The 18,367-nt window shown below is 45.5% G+C and overlaps 1 protein-coding gene across 1 annotated transcript in view; it reads right to left on the bottom strand.

Moving 5' to 3' along the window:
* The window catches only part of crtc3 (CREB regulated transcription coactivator 3), a 54,038-nt gene that overhangs the window by 28,306 nt on the left and 7,365 nt on the right, over nt 1-18,367 (bottom strand). Inside the window, exons 2-4 of the mRNA XM_080843943.1 lie at nt 12,397-12,507; nt 10,379-10,530; nt 5,047-5,100 (exon numbers count right to left, since the gene is read on the bottom strand). Coding sequence (XP_080700069.1) covers nt 5,047-5,100; nt 10,379-10,530; nt 12,397-12,507 — 317 coding nt within the window. The remainder of the gene's footprint in view (nt 1-5,046; nt 5,101-10,378; nt 10,531-12,396; nt 12,508-18,367) is intronic.

Here is an 18,367-nt window from a genome sequence, read left to right as displayed (position 1 = left end):
CCAGGAGAGGGGAGACAGGAGGAGGCGCAGAGCCAGAGAGGAGCTGAGCCCCACTGACAGCCCACAGATGGAGCTGCTACGGCTATCTCACAGCGCTACATCTCCTACCCGAGCTTCAGGGGAGGGCACATTTGAAGAACACCTGAGGAAACACCCTCGGTAGGTACTACACAACGCCACCTTTTAAACGGCTGTGGGTTAGGGACATGCAGGTGTTGACGTTCAAGGGCCAAAACCAAATGAAAGCATAATGGCTTCTCTTTCATGAGGTCTGAGCTGATTGAGGAGGGGGGGTGTGTCTCTTCCTTTAATTAGATACTAAACTTCCCCCAAGGCTCTGCATATGGGAAGATGATGGAGGGATGAGAGAGAGAGAGAGAGAGAAAGAGAGAGAGAGAGAGACGGAGACAAAGTGAGGTGGGGTGAGGGTGGAGGGTAAGAGCGTGGGACCAGGGGTGAGGTGCTGACCCCCTGCCTCTGACCCGATCCAGCTGCGTTCCGCTGGGAACACGCCCAGATCAGAACCGGGCGAACCCGTGGGTCGGCCCACAGGCCGGCTCCCTTCTGCCCAGACTCTGAAGGGACCACACACACACACACACACACACACACACACACACACACACACACACACACACACACACACACACACACACACACACACACGTCTCCATGGGGAGAGAGCGCTTTTGCTGCCCAAAGCAGCACCACATACTCCACCAAACACACACACAGATGAATGCAACCACTTTACCTTTATCAAAACCAAGTCAAGCACACACGCACAATAAGGGGTAACTAGATGCAAAACATACTCTGCCCAAAAACACACACACACACACACACACACCACACTTTCCATCAGACATCCCATATACTTTCAGTCTTTCCCCCTCTTCCTCTTTATCTTCCACAGGATAAAAGGTCCCAGCAGACAGCTATTTCACACTAAAAAGGAACATTCCGGCAATTCTGACACAGGGGACGGCGGCCGTAAATATTAATGTGAGAAAATATTTGGCTATAAATATCTTATCAGAGTGCATTCTCTCTCTATGAAAACAAGAGCCTTGGTGCCCTGTTGGAGGAGTCATGAGACACCAGATGCACTTTCCATAAGGGTTGTGTGTGTGTGTTTGTGTGTGTGTGTGTGTGTGTGTGTGTGTGTGTGTGTAGTCCCATCTGCAGTGACCAAATGCTTGTATGTGTGTGGGAGTCCATGTCAATGTCTGTGTGCATATATGTGTGTGTCTGTGTCTGTGTGTCTGTGTGTGTGTGTGTGTGTGTCTGGTCCTGTGTGATGACCCCCTGCCTGTTTCTTCCTCTGTTCTCTGCTGTTAGACTGCAGGGAGGACCATACATTTCAGCCATAACATAACATACTCACTCACTCACACACACACACAAAAGCTACACAAACACACACACACACACACACACACACACACACACACACACACACACACACACACACACACACACCCAGAAAGTGACAGCATGGTCACAGCTGGTTGGAAAAGTTATTGGACTGTATATTCTCAGCCAGCCGCAGAAGTCAAAGCACAGAAAATACAACATACACACTGACCCAGCTCAACCTGTGCAACAGCTCCATTCCCACTGACCAGCTCTGGGCAGAGTGGAGCAAGCAGTCGGTCCTTAATCTCCGCTGACACTAAACAGTGCGCTACTCAACACACTGCAAAACACTGACTTTTGCAACAACATAAGGCATATATTCTTTTTGTGTGTGTGTGCGTGTGTGTATAGACATAAGAGATCTACACAAATACTTGCGTGTTAGTTGACCTACAGACGTTTTTGTGTGTGTGTGTGTATATAGACATAAGAGACATAAGATATCTACACAAATACTTGCATGTAAGTTGACCTACAGAAGTTTGTGTGTGTGTGTGTGTATGTATAGACTTAAGAGAACTACACAAATAATTGCGTGTTAGTTGACCTACAGTAGTTTGTGTTAGTGTGTGTGTGTGTGTGTGTGTGTGTGTTTGTGTGTGTGTGTGTACACAAGAGGAAAAGAAGAGAGTGCAGCGATGTGCGGCAGATGTGATGCTTACTGTAAACAAACGTTCCCGCTGGGCTCTCTCCCTAGTGGGGCTCCGGCTGCATCTGCCTCCCAGTGCTCTCCCACCAAGCTGGGCTAACTCTGCCACCACCTCCCACTCCCGCTCCACACTGCACCTCACAACTTCTCATTTAACATTAATACAGCAATCTCCAGAGGGCTGACCTCATGTTCACACACAGCCATTGCTTTTTATTGATTTTAATTCAAGAGGGGGGAAGACTAGAGGTTAGGAATACACGCCTCTATACATGAGCTCCTGGGGAAATGAACCCATGACACCACTGTTGCCATAGAGATTCATAGAGAACTAACTGCTTTCGATGCAAACGTCAAGTCCAAAAAATATAGCATGGCTATCAAATGTCAGAGTGGCATTACTTCTGATGTATTATTGATCGTAAATCAATTAAACCAATTACAGAAATATCAAATGCTGTAACCAGATACAGTGTTATGGAGACTAAGGAACTCTGGCTCTCACACAACATATACACACACACAGACACACACACACACAGACACACACACGCAAAGACTATCTCTGTCTAAATCCCTGCAGTAAACCTACATACGGAGCACATCTCATAGATTAACAGTTCAAATATCTCTGCTCTCCCCTGTTGGGAAAGCGTCGGAGGGAAAGAGGAGAGGGCCAAAAAGGGTTCAAGCTCTCCTATCAGCTCTAAAATCCCTCCGTCGCTTCTCAGCGCTCAAATCTCCGGCTGACTTTCAGGCCGTCATTACCCACCCCGACAGAAAACATCTGTTCTACAGCAAGCCAAAACACAACATCAACCACATCAGACTGATACATGAGCGAGAGTGAGGGGGAGGGAAAGAGAGAGAGAGGGAGAGGGGGAGAGAGAGGGAGAGGGGGAGAGAGAGAGAGAAAGAAAAAGAGACTGAGAGAAAGAAAGCAACTCCCACTCCACCCAATCCCTTACCACTATTTCAAAACACATCTTTCCCACAATGATCTACTCAAAACATACACCAAAACGGCCTGCTTGTCAACCTAGAAACACACACTCACACACACACTCACAAACACACACACACACATCATGACAGAGAGTGAAAGACCAACAGAAAAGTATGGAGTGATAAGAGAAACACCACTATCAAGTGAGAGGTCCTGAACGATTGCATTAAAAGAATTTGTGCACCCAATCAGTCTGTAAAGAGAAAGCAGTAGGCTGAGCATGTCTATGCAGCTGTGGGATGGTTAGTGCAGTTCCTGCTGGGAGGGGGGGGGGGGGGGGAGTGAGGGAGCTACACACTCATTCTTGAGGGAGGAGAGAGGTGGTTAGACTCAGAAGAGAAATGCAACGTTAGTATGTGGGATTTACCAGGAGTCAGACAGACATAATAACAACACAATCCCAACCGAGTGTTTCTCTTCACAAACCACTGCAAACAGGAGGGAAGGTGAAGACAAACACCAGGCTAAGAATAACAGAACATGAAATTCAGTGTAACAAAAAAATCACTTCCCAATACACATTGATCAGGTTATATATAAGATGAGAAAGATAAGGGGTGAACATTTTTCATTTGTGCAGAATACAGTATACATTAGTGAAAATTCATTTAATAGGATATGGTTTTTAAAAGACAGAAAAAACACCAAAAGTGTAAGATTGTGTGTGTGGATCTTCCATTCATACACGCATTGCTATTCAAAAGGCACACCCAAGAGGTAACTGAACGGTTGTCTGCCAGGTCGACCTGCTCCAGGTGTGTGTGAGTGTGTGTGTGGCTGGGTGTGGCTCATTCAGTTTAACAGTGGGCAGAGCCAACAGGGCCACCACCTAACACACCTTGGCTCCTGGCCTCACAGCACTGACAGCCAGTGGAGTGCAGCTGTGCAGATGGAGCCAAAATGGCGCCTGTGCTGCTCCTGCACCAACTGGCTGTTCCAGTGCAGAGAGCAGCAAAGGGGAGTGGAACTGGACTGCTGCCAAAGCCAAATTCAAAACAGCAGCCCTGCCATGGGGGAAGGGTCGCTCTCGGAAACAGTCGATATGGCCTGCACTAGTGCAATGGGAAACACAGCAGAGGGTCTGGTTTGGGTGCTCTGGCGTTTTTTATGTTTGTGTGTGTGTCTGGTTTGTAAATATGTGAGTGTACGTACTTGTGTAATGCTCTGTGTGTGTGTGTGTGTGTGTGTGTGTAAACTGTTTAGTGCCCTTTGCCGTTCCAGCTGTATCTTGAGGATAATGCATGATTTTGTACAGTAAAGGTGTCCTGGGGCTATGATGAATGCACTGCTAAAACTTGTTCCACAGCTCTTCCATGGGCATCACTGATTCAGAGAGATATCCCTGATTTGTGTGGCTCTTTTGTCCGGACTTGTTTCCTGCAGATGGACAGGCATTAATCCTCAGTTGATTTGGTGTGTGTTGTTTGTTGAAGAGGATCAGGGCTTCAAATGATTATGCTTTCCACTGGACATTAGCGGAAGAAGTGAGAGTAAGACAGAAAAATACAAAGAGAAAGATGGAGAGAGAGAGAAAGAGAAACAGAGAGAGAGAGGGAGAGGGGTGACAGTAACCCGCTGTACCTTTACCCCAAATTCCACTTGCCTTGGGCATCTCAACAGACAATAAATAACCTTACAGAACGAACAGTGATGAAAAAAGTAAGTAAGTAAATAAATAAATTGATGGCAAAATAAGGTGGCCCTTAAGTTTGCCAGCGATAGGAGGCAGCAGGCGTGTGGTTCCTAAGGGGCCTTTGAGTCAAAGTAGATCGAAGTGATGCAGTCTTCTCTTGCGCTGACCTCACTTTGCTTATCAGCCACTGCAGTGGGAAATGACTGCAGGTTACGTAGATGGAAGCCCAGTTGGGCCGGGGCCTTCGCTTCAGAAATGGGGTGACGTCAGGGAGATCCTACATTGTACACGTACACATACACAGAGTGACGTGTGGTTGCACAGGAGCAGAAGACTTACCTGCGCCAGTTGTTATCAGGTGGGGGGGACAGGTAGACAGCGCTGTATGGAGAGCTTTCAATGTGAGAGAGAGAGTTAAGGAAAACCTTCAAAAGCACACCAACATACACATACAACACATCTTCACACATTACCAAAAATGTCTCACAAATATATCATGTGTGTGTTTAAATAAACATGTCAATATATGAACGGAGGAATATTAATTTTTCTAGCGAGAAAGAGAGAGAGAGAGAGAAAGAGCAGGAGAGAGAGAGAGAAAGCGCGAGATAGAGGCACTTTTGCTCTAGTCAATATGAGGGCTGTTCTGAACTCACTCGTCACACATGACAGGACCGCTATGCAATAAGCACACCCCAGCCCCAGACTGACACATACGAATCGATGTAATAACAGCACGCAGAGAGCCACGAAAAAAACCTTCCCAGAGGTGCAGGCCTTTAATTGGCTGTCGGCAGTTGAACGGGAACTAATGCAGAAATCCAGCTGAACAGGTTTACAGGGGAGGGTGCAGGCTGGTACTGCTAAGCCACAGATATAAACTACAACCCACTGACCTCAGGGCTAACACACAAACACTTCTCCTGGGAGTGTGTGAGCCAGTGGTGTGGATATGAGTACATGTGTGTGTAAACCGAGGGCGTCTGGTGGCTAAGCGGGAAGGCAAGTAAAAGTAAGTGTGTGTGTGTGTGTATATGTCTGTGTGTGTCTGTGCGTGCACAATTACACAAAAAGAGGGGATGGAGTGACAGAGGAGAGGACATGATGACAATCATGCCTCTGTGTAAGAACCAGAAGGCTTGAATTGTGTTGGCCATTTCCTCTAAGTTAATGAGCCAGCGACACACATACACACAAACACACACACACACACACACACACACACACGAGAATAGAGCTTACTTGTGTAGTAAGTCTATTACTTCTGATGGACCCATATTTAAAGGCTTCCTGAGAGTAATCACTAATAAATGTAATTTCATATATAACACAACCCATACTAAAGCAAACCGAACACAAGCAAATAAGATGCAAACAGAAGACCCTTGCCAAGCCCAACAAACACACATACTTACTCATTACAAGAGGAAATACAATTTCAAATTGCCACTCATCTTGTGTTTCTGTACTTCCAGAGTTTAGGATTAAAGCATCAAATTTAGCATTTTCTGTTACCGTCAGCTCCTCTGTGTGTGTGTGTGTGTGTGTGTGTGTGTGTGCACACACAACTGTGAATACATGATTTCTCATGTATGCTGCAGAAGCTACGTGAAAACGTGTGTATGTAAAACAAGCTGTGTGTGAGTGTGTTTGTCACAGGTTGTGTAATCCTGAGAAAATGTACATCTAACAGACTGTGTAATTAAGTGTGTTGCGGTGTGTCTAACACAGGTTGTGTAATTTGAGACTGTGTGTTTGCATCTCACAGACTGTAGAGAGAGAGGTTGTGCAATGTGTGTGTTTGAGTGTGTTAGAGGACACGTGTGTGTGTGTGTGTGTGTGTGTGTGTGTGTGTGTGTGTGATTGTGTGATTGTGTGAATGTGTTAGAGTACATGAGTTTGTCAGAAATTGCTGTGTAATCTTGGCTGACTCGGTAAAGTGATTTACCAGAGAAACAACTGGGTTGTGGGGGACATCTGGTTCTTTGGAGAAAACGGGAAAGACAGAGAAGAGGAATAAATGATGAATAAAACAAATAAAAACAAAAAGTCAAGAAACAGAACATAGACCTGGAAAGAGTAGAATGTCTTTGAGTGACGTTTTCTCGTGTACAGAACTTCCTGCTGTGCTGGGGACTTTCCCATAGTGCTAGTTTCTATGGATACAAATAAGCTCAAATGAATTGATCAAACAGTGTACAAAAACACCCCCATTAAAAATAGTAATGTCTATACTGTTTTTAGTTCTATGATTCTGACAACGTCTGGTTTCCAGAAGTCTAGAGCATCCAGGTCCTTAGAGCCACTGGTCATTTGTTTGCCCTCCTGCAGAGGCTCAATGTCTCAAAGCTGCAGACTGCTTTTGGCAAAGTTTATTTACAGTGTGCAAATGTAAACCCACACAAACACACGCCAAAGCCATTCACAACCCTGGATTGCTCCAAGAAATGCTCGAATCCGTTTCGTGATGTGTTACATACGTACTGCTTGTATGATTGTATGAGTGTGTGTGTGTGTGTGTGTGTGTGTGTGTGTGTGTGTGTGTGTGTGTGTGAGAGTGTAAGAGTGGGGTTGGTGTTCTGGCATGTATGGCTTGTGTAGCACACTGGTCTGTGAAGAGCTGTTAACAAGCAGTAATGACACCAGTGAGTCATCACGACCAGCTTCAGAGTACAACAGTGTGTACAACAGTGTGTGTGTGTGTGTGTGTGTGTGAGAGGGGGGGGGGGGTCGAGGTGGCGCGGCTCATAGCACTGTTTTCTCTGCTAAACAATGTGTGACCATGTTTCTTTAAGCTAAATAACATTGACAAGCAAAGGCTTTCACTGTAACAAAAGATGATTACACTATTATACATATACATTATACATGTTATACATTATTTCCATTGTGTATAACTAAAGAATGTAGATATTTTAGTTTAAAAACTCAAATATTCTGCTTGCATAAATATTCAACCTCTATACATTAACACTCAGTAGAAAACCCCTTTGCTGCAATAACAGCCCTTAGTCCTCTGAAGTGAGACAGCACCAGCTTTGCACACTGTTCTGCTGCGTTTTACTCCATTCTTTATGGTAGAATGTATGCAAACATACAGGTTAATGGCAGTCCTGGACTGTAGGGCTACAGATTCTCAGTATAATTTTGATCAGGCCTTTGACAGAGTCAATCTAGAATGTTCACTTTCCTGTTCTTGAGCAAATCTAGCATTGCTTTATAGCCTTGTGCCTTGGGTAACTGTCCTCACGGTAGGTAACCCCTCTTCTGAGCTTTTAGTTTTAAAACAGACTGCAACCGTCTTCTTCTCTTGTGAAGATTGTATTTCCATTCATCCTCCCTTCAATTCCAGAAAGTTTCCCAGTTCTTGCAGATGAGAACTATTCCCACAGTCTGATGTTCCCAACACCATATTTCATGACTGGGGCGGTGTTTCCTGAGACACTGGCAGTGTAAGATTTATGCCTCAGGTAGTGCTTTGAGGGTCATCTAGAAAACATTATTTTGGTCTCATATGACCATACAAATGAGTCCAGTTTTATGGATAGCCGTCAAGATTGTGGACTCAACCTGCACCCAAACTCCAGCTGGACTGCTGTGACGGAGATCATTTCGAAACACTGTTAATGAATTAAATATATTAATCAAGTGCCTTGTATTAATAATTACCTTGTATGAATCATGTGCTCATGAAAGAAGAAACATGGCTTTTCTGTGTTTCTGTGTGTGTATTAGATTATTAGGTGCCACTTAGTCTGCATATGTGTAAGAGCATGTTTGGACCAGAGGTGATAAGAAGGGTCGAACTGACATCTTTACAAGACAGAAAGCATACTAAGATACCCTCGGACGACAGAGAACCACCACATGGTTCTCCCTGCTGAAAAATAGTTTTTGTGTGTCAGAGAACGCTAACTTCTATCTATATAACTTCTATCTCATATGCAAGGCACTGTATGTTGATTACTTATTTACATAATGTGCATCTCAGACGAGTACCAGCAAATGAAAAACAACTGTAGAGCTTCCCGTCACTCTTTGGCTTATAAACAGTGTATGTGTCACACACACACACACACACACACACACACACACCATGCTGGTAAAACACTGAGCCTGTGTGCCTGATGACCTGGCAACAACACATAAGCGGGCACAGCAGCCTGCGTGCATGTGTGTGTGTTGCTAGAGGTCTCATCCATCTAACCATATTCATTACTGGGTGGGAGGATGCCTGTCGCCTCGCTCTCTAAAACTCATTCACGCACGCACACACACACACACACACACACACACACACACACACACACACACACACACACACACACACACACACACACACACACACACACACACACACACACACACACACACACACACACACACACAGAAGGGTGTAAGGCTAATTGCAAGATTGTGCCTACAAGAGCACAACCATGCATTCATGGGACAGTGAGGTTGGCTGCAGGTCACACACACACACACACATGGCAATGTTGTAAGGCTGCCTGCAGGTCACACACACACACACAGCAGGCAATGTTGTAAGGCTTGCTGCCCAGAGCCTAGGATTATTACACCCTGCCAGATAGGGTGATGTCACACCCAAGAGCTCTTACATAACATTGCTGTAACTCACACACACACAGGCACAAACACACACTCTCCGACTATAAATCTCTCCCTCCCTCTGCCAATCTTTCTTAATATCCCTCCTTCCCTCTCCGAGAGGATAACCCCACTGAACCAAAACACTGAAGGAGGCCAAGGCTTTCAATGTAAACACACTGACCTGCATGCTAACGTAGTGTCTTATCACTATAGAGGCTGTTTTCATTCCAGAACGGCTTTCAGAAACCTGATGCTCAGTGCCAAAGCTGAGGTGTTCTCGAGAGGTGCAGAGTGTTCCACACACACACACACACTCTTCCCTCTCACATTCGAACAGAACTCAGCTCAATGAGGCCTGCATGTGTTTGAATGCTTGTTTTCTGTCTGTCTGTCTGGCGCTCAGGCGCGTGCGCACACACACACACACACACACACACACACACACACACACACACACACACACACACACACACACACACACACACACACACACACACACACACACACACACACACACACACACACACACAGTTCTGCTGACTGGACAGAGACTATGAGTCCTGCTTTTCTAGTGGTCATCAGCCATGCAGAAGCGCTCTACTGCCTCCACACACCAAAACCTCTCAGTGCCCCAGGCCTCAGCAGCTGCTGCCCACATGAGCAAAGGTCAATGCGAACACACACATACACACACACACACACACACACACACACACACACTATACACCTACGAGTAAACACACGCACACAAACTCTATCCACCTACGAGTAAACACACACACACACACACACACACAATCTGTCCACAAGTTGACATGCATCTGCTTATGCATCACTTTGTGTATGTGTGTGTGTGTGTGTTTGCCAATTGTAATGTGCACATTTATTAGGGCTACATGTAAGCATGAGTATACTGGTGTCTAAGTGTACACAACTGAGCGCATGTGTCTGTGAGGGTGTGTACATAGGAGTTCATATTAGCATCTGCAAGGGTTTTCATATGAGGCTGTGTGTGTGTTTGTGTGTGTGTGTGTGTGTGTGTGTGTGTGTGTGTGTTCACTGAGGGCTGAGTGTAAAGGATATCTGCCGGCCGTGCTTGTCCAGGGGTCTGCGGTGTGGTGAGTTGATGCGGTTGCGGTCCCGGTGGACCCTCTCCACCAGGCCGTGGTGCCGCGTCCCACGCTGCGAGTCCAGCCCTGCCGGGAATGGACTCTACCAGAAGGGGCGGAGAGGAGACACAAAAAAAATCAACACACACACACAGACAATGAGAGTTAGTCAGCTGAGATTATGCAAGAGCAGGGCGAGCATGAGACAAAGGGAAGAAGGAAGGGAATGAAGAGTAAAAGAGCCAGAGAGAGAGAGCCAGAGAGAGAGACATACCTGTATGTCATGTAGTTTTTACCACATACATGAAAAGACATGTTATTATTATCCCTCCCCATCACTGCTCAACTCCCTCCCTCCCCATCACTGCACCACTCTGCCCCTCCCTTCCTCCCTCCCCATCACTGAATCCCTCCCTCCCCATCACTGCACCACTCTGCCCCTCCCTTCCTCCCTCCCCATCACTGAATCCCTCCCTCCCCATCACTGCACCACTCTGCCCCTCCCTTCCTCCCTCCCCATCACTGAATCCCTCCCTCCCCATCACTGCACCACTCTGCCCCTCCCTTCCTCCCTCCCCATCACTGAATCCCTCCCTCCCCATCACTGCACCACTCTGCCCCTCCCTTCCTCCCTCCCAATCACTTCACCACTCTGCCCCTCTGTCCCCATCACTGCTCGACTCCCTCCCAATCACGGCAACACTCTTCCCCTCCCTCCCTCCTCCACTCCGTCCCCATGCCTGCTCCACTCTGTTCCCCCCTCCCCTGCTCCCCTCTACCACCCAGCCTGGGGATATGGGCGAGCCGGTCTCCCTTCTGCAGCTTGGCTCTGACTGAGGCAGAGTTGGGTTTCTGGGCCTCCTTTGAGGCAGCGCAGTGATCCCTAGATCCTAGGCATCACTGCGCTGCCTCAAAGGAGGCTTTCTTCCCCCGCACAGCCATGCCGCTCTCACCTGCCGCTTCACACCAGCCGCCGGTCTAGGTAGCCCGAGAAACGGACACGCCCCACACGTCCTGCCCTCCTGCCCGAAACTCGCTCGCCTTTCCTTTCCTTTCCTTTCCCTCTGCAGTCACTCTTACCTTCTCTCCCTTCACCCCAACAGACATCTGCCTTTTCCTCTCTCCATGTTTCCTCCTCTCTGACTTTTCCACCTAGCAATCTGTTCGCCTCTCTCCCATTCCCACTTCATCTAACACACACACACACACACACACACACACACACACACTAATTGCAGTGGCCTATCTCCATCGCCCCATGGGCTGGTCTAAAGTGGTGGGACTGATCCAACCTCAGACCCCACTCTTGCCTCTGGAGGGAACAGAATCGACTAACACCCCCCCCCCCCCCCCCCCCCCCATCCTCCCCTTACATGGGCCCCTTTCAGTTGTCCGGTTTAAACAGAGGTCCTGCTATAAAACAAATATTCCCTGTTTCAGTGAGGCGTGTCATTTAATTAATTTGACATTGTAATCAATATGACTATGGGCATGACAGAGACCTGGACTATCAAAGGTTACAAACCTTTTTGGATGTGTGAGAAGAGGCAGCAAAAAAAGTAATTATTGATATCCAGAAGATGGAAGGAAAATCGATATGGCTCTGAGACAACCTCTGCTGCCGGCTCAGAGGCTGAACAACAATGACCCCCGCATTCCGCCGTCTTTGAATACAGAATGGTGTGGCAGAATGAAGGCACGACATTCCCGCCTTGAACAGACTGTATTAAAACCAACATGTCCCACCGGCCTTCCACCAGCCTCGCCTTTAGAGCGCTTGGCACACACTCTTCCCCTGTCAAGGTTACAGAGGCCTTAGGACAAACACACAGCTGTACGCTAGGAAATAGAAGAGAGTAGAGAGAAAGAGGGGCTCAGAGTTCTGTGAGAGAGAGAGGAGAGGAAAGGAGGACAGGTGTGGCGGAGGAGTGGAAAGGGGGGGGGGGGGGTCCAGAGAAGGTGGACTTACCTGGAACTCTGTGTTGGAGTTGCCGATCTGGTTGACGTTGGGTAGGGAGCCCCCGTAGTACTGGGCCCGGCCCTGGGAGAGACGAAGCTGCTGAAGTTTCTGGAACTGCACCTGACAGAGGAAGCATGACCATAAACCACATGCCATGGAAGCAGAACCCACCACCACCACCACCACACTGATGAAAAAAAGAACACCTTTACCTCATTTTCATAATGTGTCAGAGAGTGGCAGTGTTCAGTGGCAAAATAAAAAAATCACATTCACATTCATGTTATATAGGGGGCCTATCACATTCAAATCGCACGCCTTTCTTCAATCAATTCATCAGCATATTCAATACTACTTGCAAGCGACACAGAAAAAAACGAAAAGGACCACAATGTTGTGACTGAAACTTGTCACATGAAACCCACTTCATTACTGGCAATTAAAATGAAATCTTGACTCAGAACTCCCTGAAGTCCCTTAGTGCTGGGTGGCGGGCACAAGAAACCTCCTTTCATCAACACCAATGCAAATGGAAGGATCTCCCCGGTTGGCCAGCCTTGCAGAGCAGGTGCTTAGTAGGCTAGCACCTGGGTAACAAGGGCGTCTCCTGTTCCCGGCGTTCCCGGCACTAAGGTAAACAGTCTCAATAATCAGCCCTCATCAGGAATACCCAAATGAGTAGGCAGCCTTTCCTCACACCAGCCAAAGGACAAAATTTGAATCTCAAAGACTGACCTCAATTCAAGCTATCAATGGGTTTCGACAGGCCACATATTTCGAACAGGACAGATACACAAATAGACAGACAGACAGGCAGGCAGACAGACAGGCAGACAGACAGACAGAGGAAAGCAAGAGAAAGTAAAGAGAAAGAGAGAGCGAGAAAGACAGAGTATGAGCGAGAGGGACACAGAATGAAAGAAACCAAGATGCTTCTGCCAAACTCTGGCAATCAGGTGTTTTAGAGTCAGTCTATCGTTGACACGGACCCCCTGTTGAGCAAAACACAAAGCTTCCCGTCAGTTGTCCACAGGGTTCTGTCCCAGACCCCGAGTCTTCTCTTCTAGCAGAGCTCTGCACAAAAACCACCTCAAAATTGCCACAATAAAAAAACTAAAGCCAGATTATTGCATCCTTTCATTTCTCTGTCCCTGTTGTGTTGAGAATGTTATGAGAGCAGAGTGCCCTCAGCATGAAGTCAAAGTCCTTATAGACAAGTTTTGCCACTCAGCAGCCATCTTGGCAATGCCTCTGGGCAGCTATTTTGGGCAAATAAGATCAGGCTCCAATCTAAATGAATAGGAAGAAACTAATAACTCCACTAAGACTGGTCAAACACCTTAAAAGTGCAAAGTTGGAACCCCAGTTTAAATCTGATATGAATGGCACAATCAACGTTTCAATAGCCGAGCTACAATAAGGCTATAATTGCTAAAGTAACTGTGGAAATAAATACGTTTTTTCCACAGTGATTTAACTCCTCCCTTAAAATGTATCTGATAACGTTGATGTAAAAACAAGTCTAGCTTTCTGAGGTTTCTTACATACTACCACTGCGACCGAGTGAATTTCCACGGTAGGACTGATTTTAATACAGAATCAATAAACGGTTCAGAGAGGTTGAGTGTTTATTTGCCCCTTGCTCCTTTGAAGGTATAGATCCACAGATCCCCCATGGATTTGCCTAGTGCGAGACCAGCGTAGGACGGGCTGAGATGTCAGAGCTGCTGAATTCTTCAGAGGGCTGCTGCAAACATCATCCAGCACACTGTGAGAACACATCCTGTCTGCACCAACCAATTGTGCAAAGTGCTTTTGGTGGCCTATCCACAACACCTACTTTCCAGCAGTGTCAAGTCAAGTCAATAAAAGACATCTAGACGATGCTGCTACAGAGAGATTTTCTGAGCAGATTGCTCTTATGAGCCAACTAGTCATGACTGCTCTCTGAATGAAATGGTAGAGAACCTCAATGATGCACTATCATCTGTGTTAGACTCTGTAGCCCCAATTAAAACAAAAAAGAAGTCTACAAGCAGGACCTCCCCATGGCTGAGAAATAAAAATGTTAGTGAAAAAAAAAATAAAAAAAAATAATAATAATTCACCCAGCAAAGAGAAAAGGGAGGAAAACAAAGACCACTATCCACCACGATATCTACAAAGATGCTCTAACGACCTACAGTGGGGAAAATAAGTATTTGAACCCCTGCCGATTTAGCAAGTTTGGCCACTTGCAAATAAATGTGTGATAGAATTGTAATGGTAGGTGTACTTTAACAGTGAGAAACAGAATATCAACACAAAAAAAAACAGAAAACTGCATTTTATAACAATTATGACTTTATTTGCATTTGAAGCAGAAAATAAGTATTTGAACCCCTAGCTATACATGACTTAGTTCTTGGTGGAATAACCCTTGTTGGCAAGCACAGATATCAGACTTTTCTTGTAGTTGGTCACCAGGTTTACACACATCTCAGGAGGGATTTTGGCCCACTCCTCTTTGCAGATCCTAAGCACCTTGAGACATCTTTGTATGTGAAAGTGTGCTATACAAATAAAATGCATTATTATTATTATTATTATTATTAGATCCTCTCCAAATCCTTAAGGTTGCGTTTTCAATGGGAGGGAATGAGGTTCAAGCCCAATATTCCACATTACATCGCCTCATCAGAGTCCCCTTGATGCGGTGGAGTCGTCCTGTACCCTTGGCAGAGAAACAGCCCCAAAGCATAATGTTTCCACCTCCATGCTTGACGGTGGGTATGGTGTTCTTGGGGTCATATTCAGCATTCTTCCCCCTTTCAAACATGGCAAGTCGAGTTGATGCCAAATAGCTTGATTTTGGTCTCATCTGACCACATCCTGTCTCCCAATCCTCCTAACAATCATTCAAGTGTGCATTGGCAAACTTCAGATGGCTCTGTACATGTGCTTCCTTGAGCAGGGGCCAGGGGGACCTTGCGAGTGCTGCAGTACTTCAAAACATTTCGGCGTGGTGTGTTGCCAATGGTTTTCTTGGTGACTGTGGTCCCAGCTGCCGTGAGATCATTCACAAGCTCCCCCTGTGTAGTTCTGGGGTTATTCTGCACCATTCAGATGATGACTGATACCGCACGAGGGGATATCTTGCATGGAGCCCCAGACCTAGAGCGGTTGACAGTTGTTTGATGTTGCTTTCATTTACGAATAATCGCACCAATAGTTGTCTGCTTTTCACCAAGCTGCTTGCCAATGGTTTTGTAGCCCATTCCAGCCTTGTGCAGGTCTACAATCTTATCTCTGACGTCCTTGGACAACTCTTTGGTGTTGCCCATGGTGATGAGGTTGAAGGTGTGAAGTATGATTCTTTGGACAGGTTTCTTTTATAAACGTCAACAGTTGAGATCAGGTGTACCTTGTTAGACCTGATGAGGACTAATCTGTGTGCTTCTTGGGCACATAACTGGTCATTGGGAGCCAGAATTCTTGCTGTTTGGTTGGGGGTTCAAATACTTATTTCTGCTTCAAATGCAAATTAAGTCATAAATGTTATCGAATGCAGTTTTCTGGATTTTTTTGTTGATATTCTGTTTCTCACTGTTAAAATACACCTACCATTACAATTTCAGATCACACATGTCTTTGCAAGTTGCCAAACTTGCTAAATCGGCAGGGGTTCAAATACTTATTTTCCCCACTGTATAACAAAACCATCCATCTAGCAAGGAAAGATTATTTTTCCAAAATGATTACAGAAAATGCCGGAAATTACAGAGTTATTTTCTTTAACATCGACTGGCTCCTAAACACTGTCCCTGCCCCCCTACTTTCTTCAGCAGCTAAATGTGAAGAGCTTGCCCTGTTCTTTAAGAACAAAATAACTTTGATCAGAGCTAGCATCACTACTTAGCCTGGATACCAGCCTGAACTCCGCCCACAAAATTTTTGGTCTGGGAGATTCAGTCTGGAGTCGAGCTAGTTGGGAGGGATTCAAGTCCACCGAAAAGTGATCTGACCAATACAATTGTAAGGGCGGGCTTTATACGTTGATGGACAGATATAGATAGAATAGCCTATACATCGGACAAAGATAGCGCCGTCTCGGGAGCTTAGTGGGACATATTTTATATGATTTAAGCTATCTACACGACTTTTTTTTATGTCTACATTGACTCGGTTAGTTGTGTATACGCAAAACGAGTGTTGCCAAAGATTGTAGGTCTTAACTGAAGCACTCTAGACCATTATTGATCGGTTATGCTAACGCGTAGACAAAAAAAACATTGAAACAAATGGTAGCTTCTAGCCTTGAGTGCTAATTAAGTAACGTGAGCAGGCATATCTCAACAGATATTGACAGCGCATTCATTTTGAAAGAGGAACAGAGAAACGCGATCAAGGCATTTGTCGATTGAAACGATGTTTTTGCCGTCCTTCCTACGGGGTCAGGTAAAAGTTTAATCTTATCAGATGGTAATAATACTACGTTGCTCTAATTGGTTCTAGGTATCCAATTCAGCAAAGAGGAATTTTCTTTCCTGGTTCGTTGAAACACGCCCCATAATCACAGCCCAATGGTTCGGTCTCAGACTCATATTCTGACTAGAATTATGAGTATGACATCGTCAGGCTAATCACTACTAGTACTGGAGGTGAAATTGACATCATAAACTCCTTTACCAACTGTTTATTGGGAATAAACAAATGGAAGACGAAAAACTTTCTAAAATGAAATGAGGACAAAACTGAAGTCCTACATATCGGCCTCAGATCAAAAAGAGAGATGCTAACGAACAATCTAGGAGGTTTAACCCGCTGGATTAAACCTGAGGTGATAAGTCTCTGTGTCATCCTGGACTCAGATTTGAATTTTCACTCCCACATTAACAAAGTCACCAAAACAGCTTTCTTTCACCTTAGGAACATAGTAAAGGTGCAACCATTCATAAAACAAAATTATGCCGAGAAGCTAATTCATGCTTTCATATCAAGCCGGCTAGACTACTGTAATTCACTTTTTGCTGGTCTTCCCAAAAAAAACAACTGAAAGACTCCAGCTCATTCAAAACTCTGCAGCTAGACTATTAACCAAAACTAAAAGGAGAGAACACATTAGTCCTGTCGTAGCTTCTTTACACTCCGAAGGAAGCGTCGCACTGGCTTCCTGTTACCTTTAGAATTGACGTCAAGGTCCTCCTCCTCACATACCAAGCTCTAAATGGACTAGGACCTAGCTACATTGCTAACTCTCTTACTAACTACACACCAGCTAGAACACTGCGATCATCAGATACAGGTCTATTTCAGGTCACCAGAAGCAGTCATAAGAAGATTGGTGATGCAGCCTTTGTCAAGTACGCCACAAAATTTTGGAACACATTACCCATTAATATCAGGGAAGCAAACACGCTAGACACTTTCAAAAGGCAGCTTAAATCTTTTTACCAAAGCATTTTATTAATTTTCTGTGGGGTTGATACTAACTGTAACTTTCAGTATTTTTACTATTTCAGAAGGATTTTATTACTTGTATTCCTTTTATAATCTGAGTAAGAAGACAGATGAGGGCTGCTGAGGTTAAGACAGTTTTGAACTTTTCACTCTTGCTGAAATTAGGTACGAAAGCACAGTTAGTCCATGCTATACCTGCTATTTCTGTTACAGCATGTAGCCAAAGAATAACTATTGCATTTTTTCCACTGTTGGTCTAACATTTGCTTCAGCAGATCTAGTGGTAGAGTAGAACATCAGCAGCAACATGGTCACTGCTTCTACTCTCTGGGAGAAGGCGAGGGCCAAGTCACTGTCTGCCCCTTCCCAGACATTAACTTTGACACTAACATGAATCAGGCCTAGGCCACATGAAACTGACACTCGAGCAGCCTACACACTGGCTCCAAAACTGCACAAGGGTCTCGATCATCGTCTGTAACAGGTAATGTGTTTTCTCCATGTGAAATTAACCCTCACCACATTCCTGATCCAGGTCACT

The sequence above is a fragment of the Sprattus sprattus genome, assembly GCF_963457725.1.
Source record: "Sprattus sprattus genome assembly, chromosome: 8".
NCBI lineage: Eukaryota > Metazoa > Chordata > Actinopteri > Clupeiformes > Clupeidae > Sprattus > Sprattus sprattus.
The sequence above is the reverse complement of the archived record's forward strand: the minus strand, read 5'-3'. Positions and strand labels throughout refer to the sequence as shown.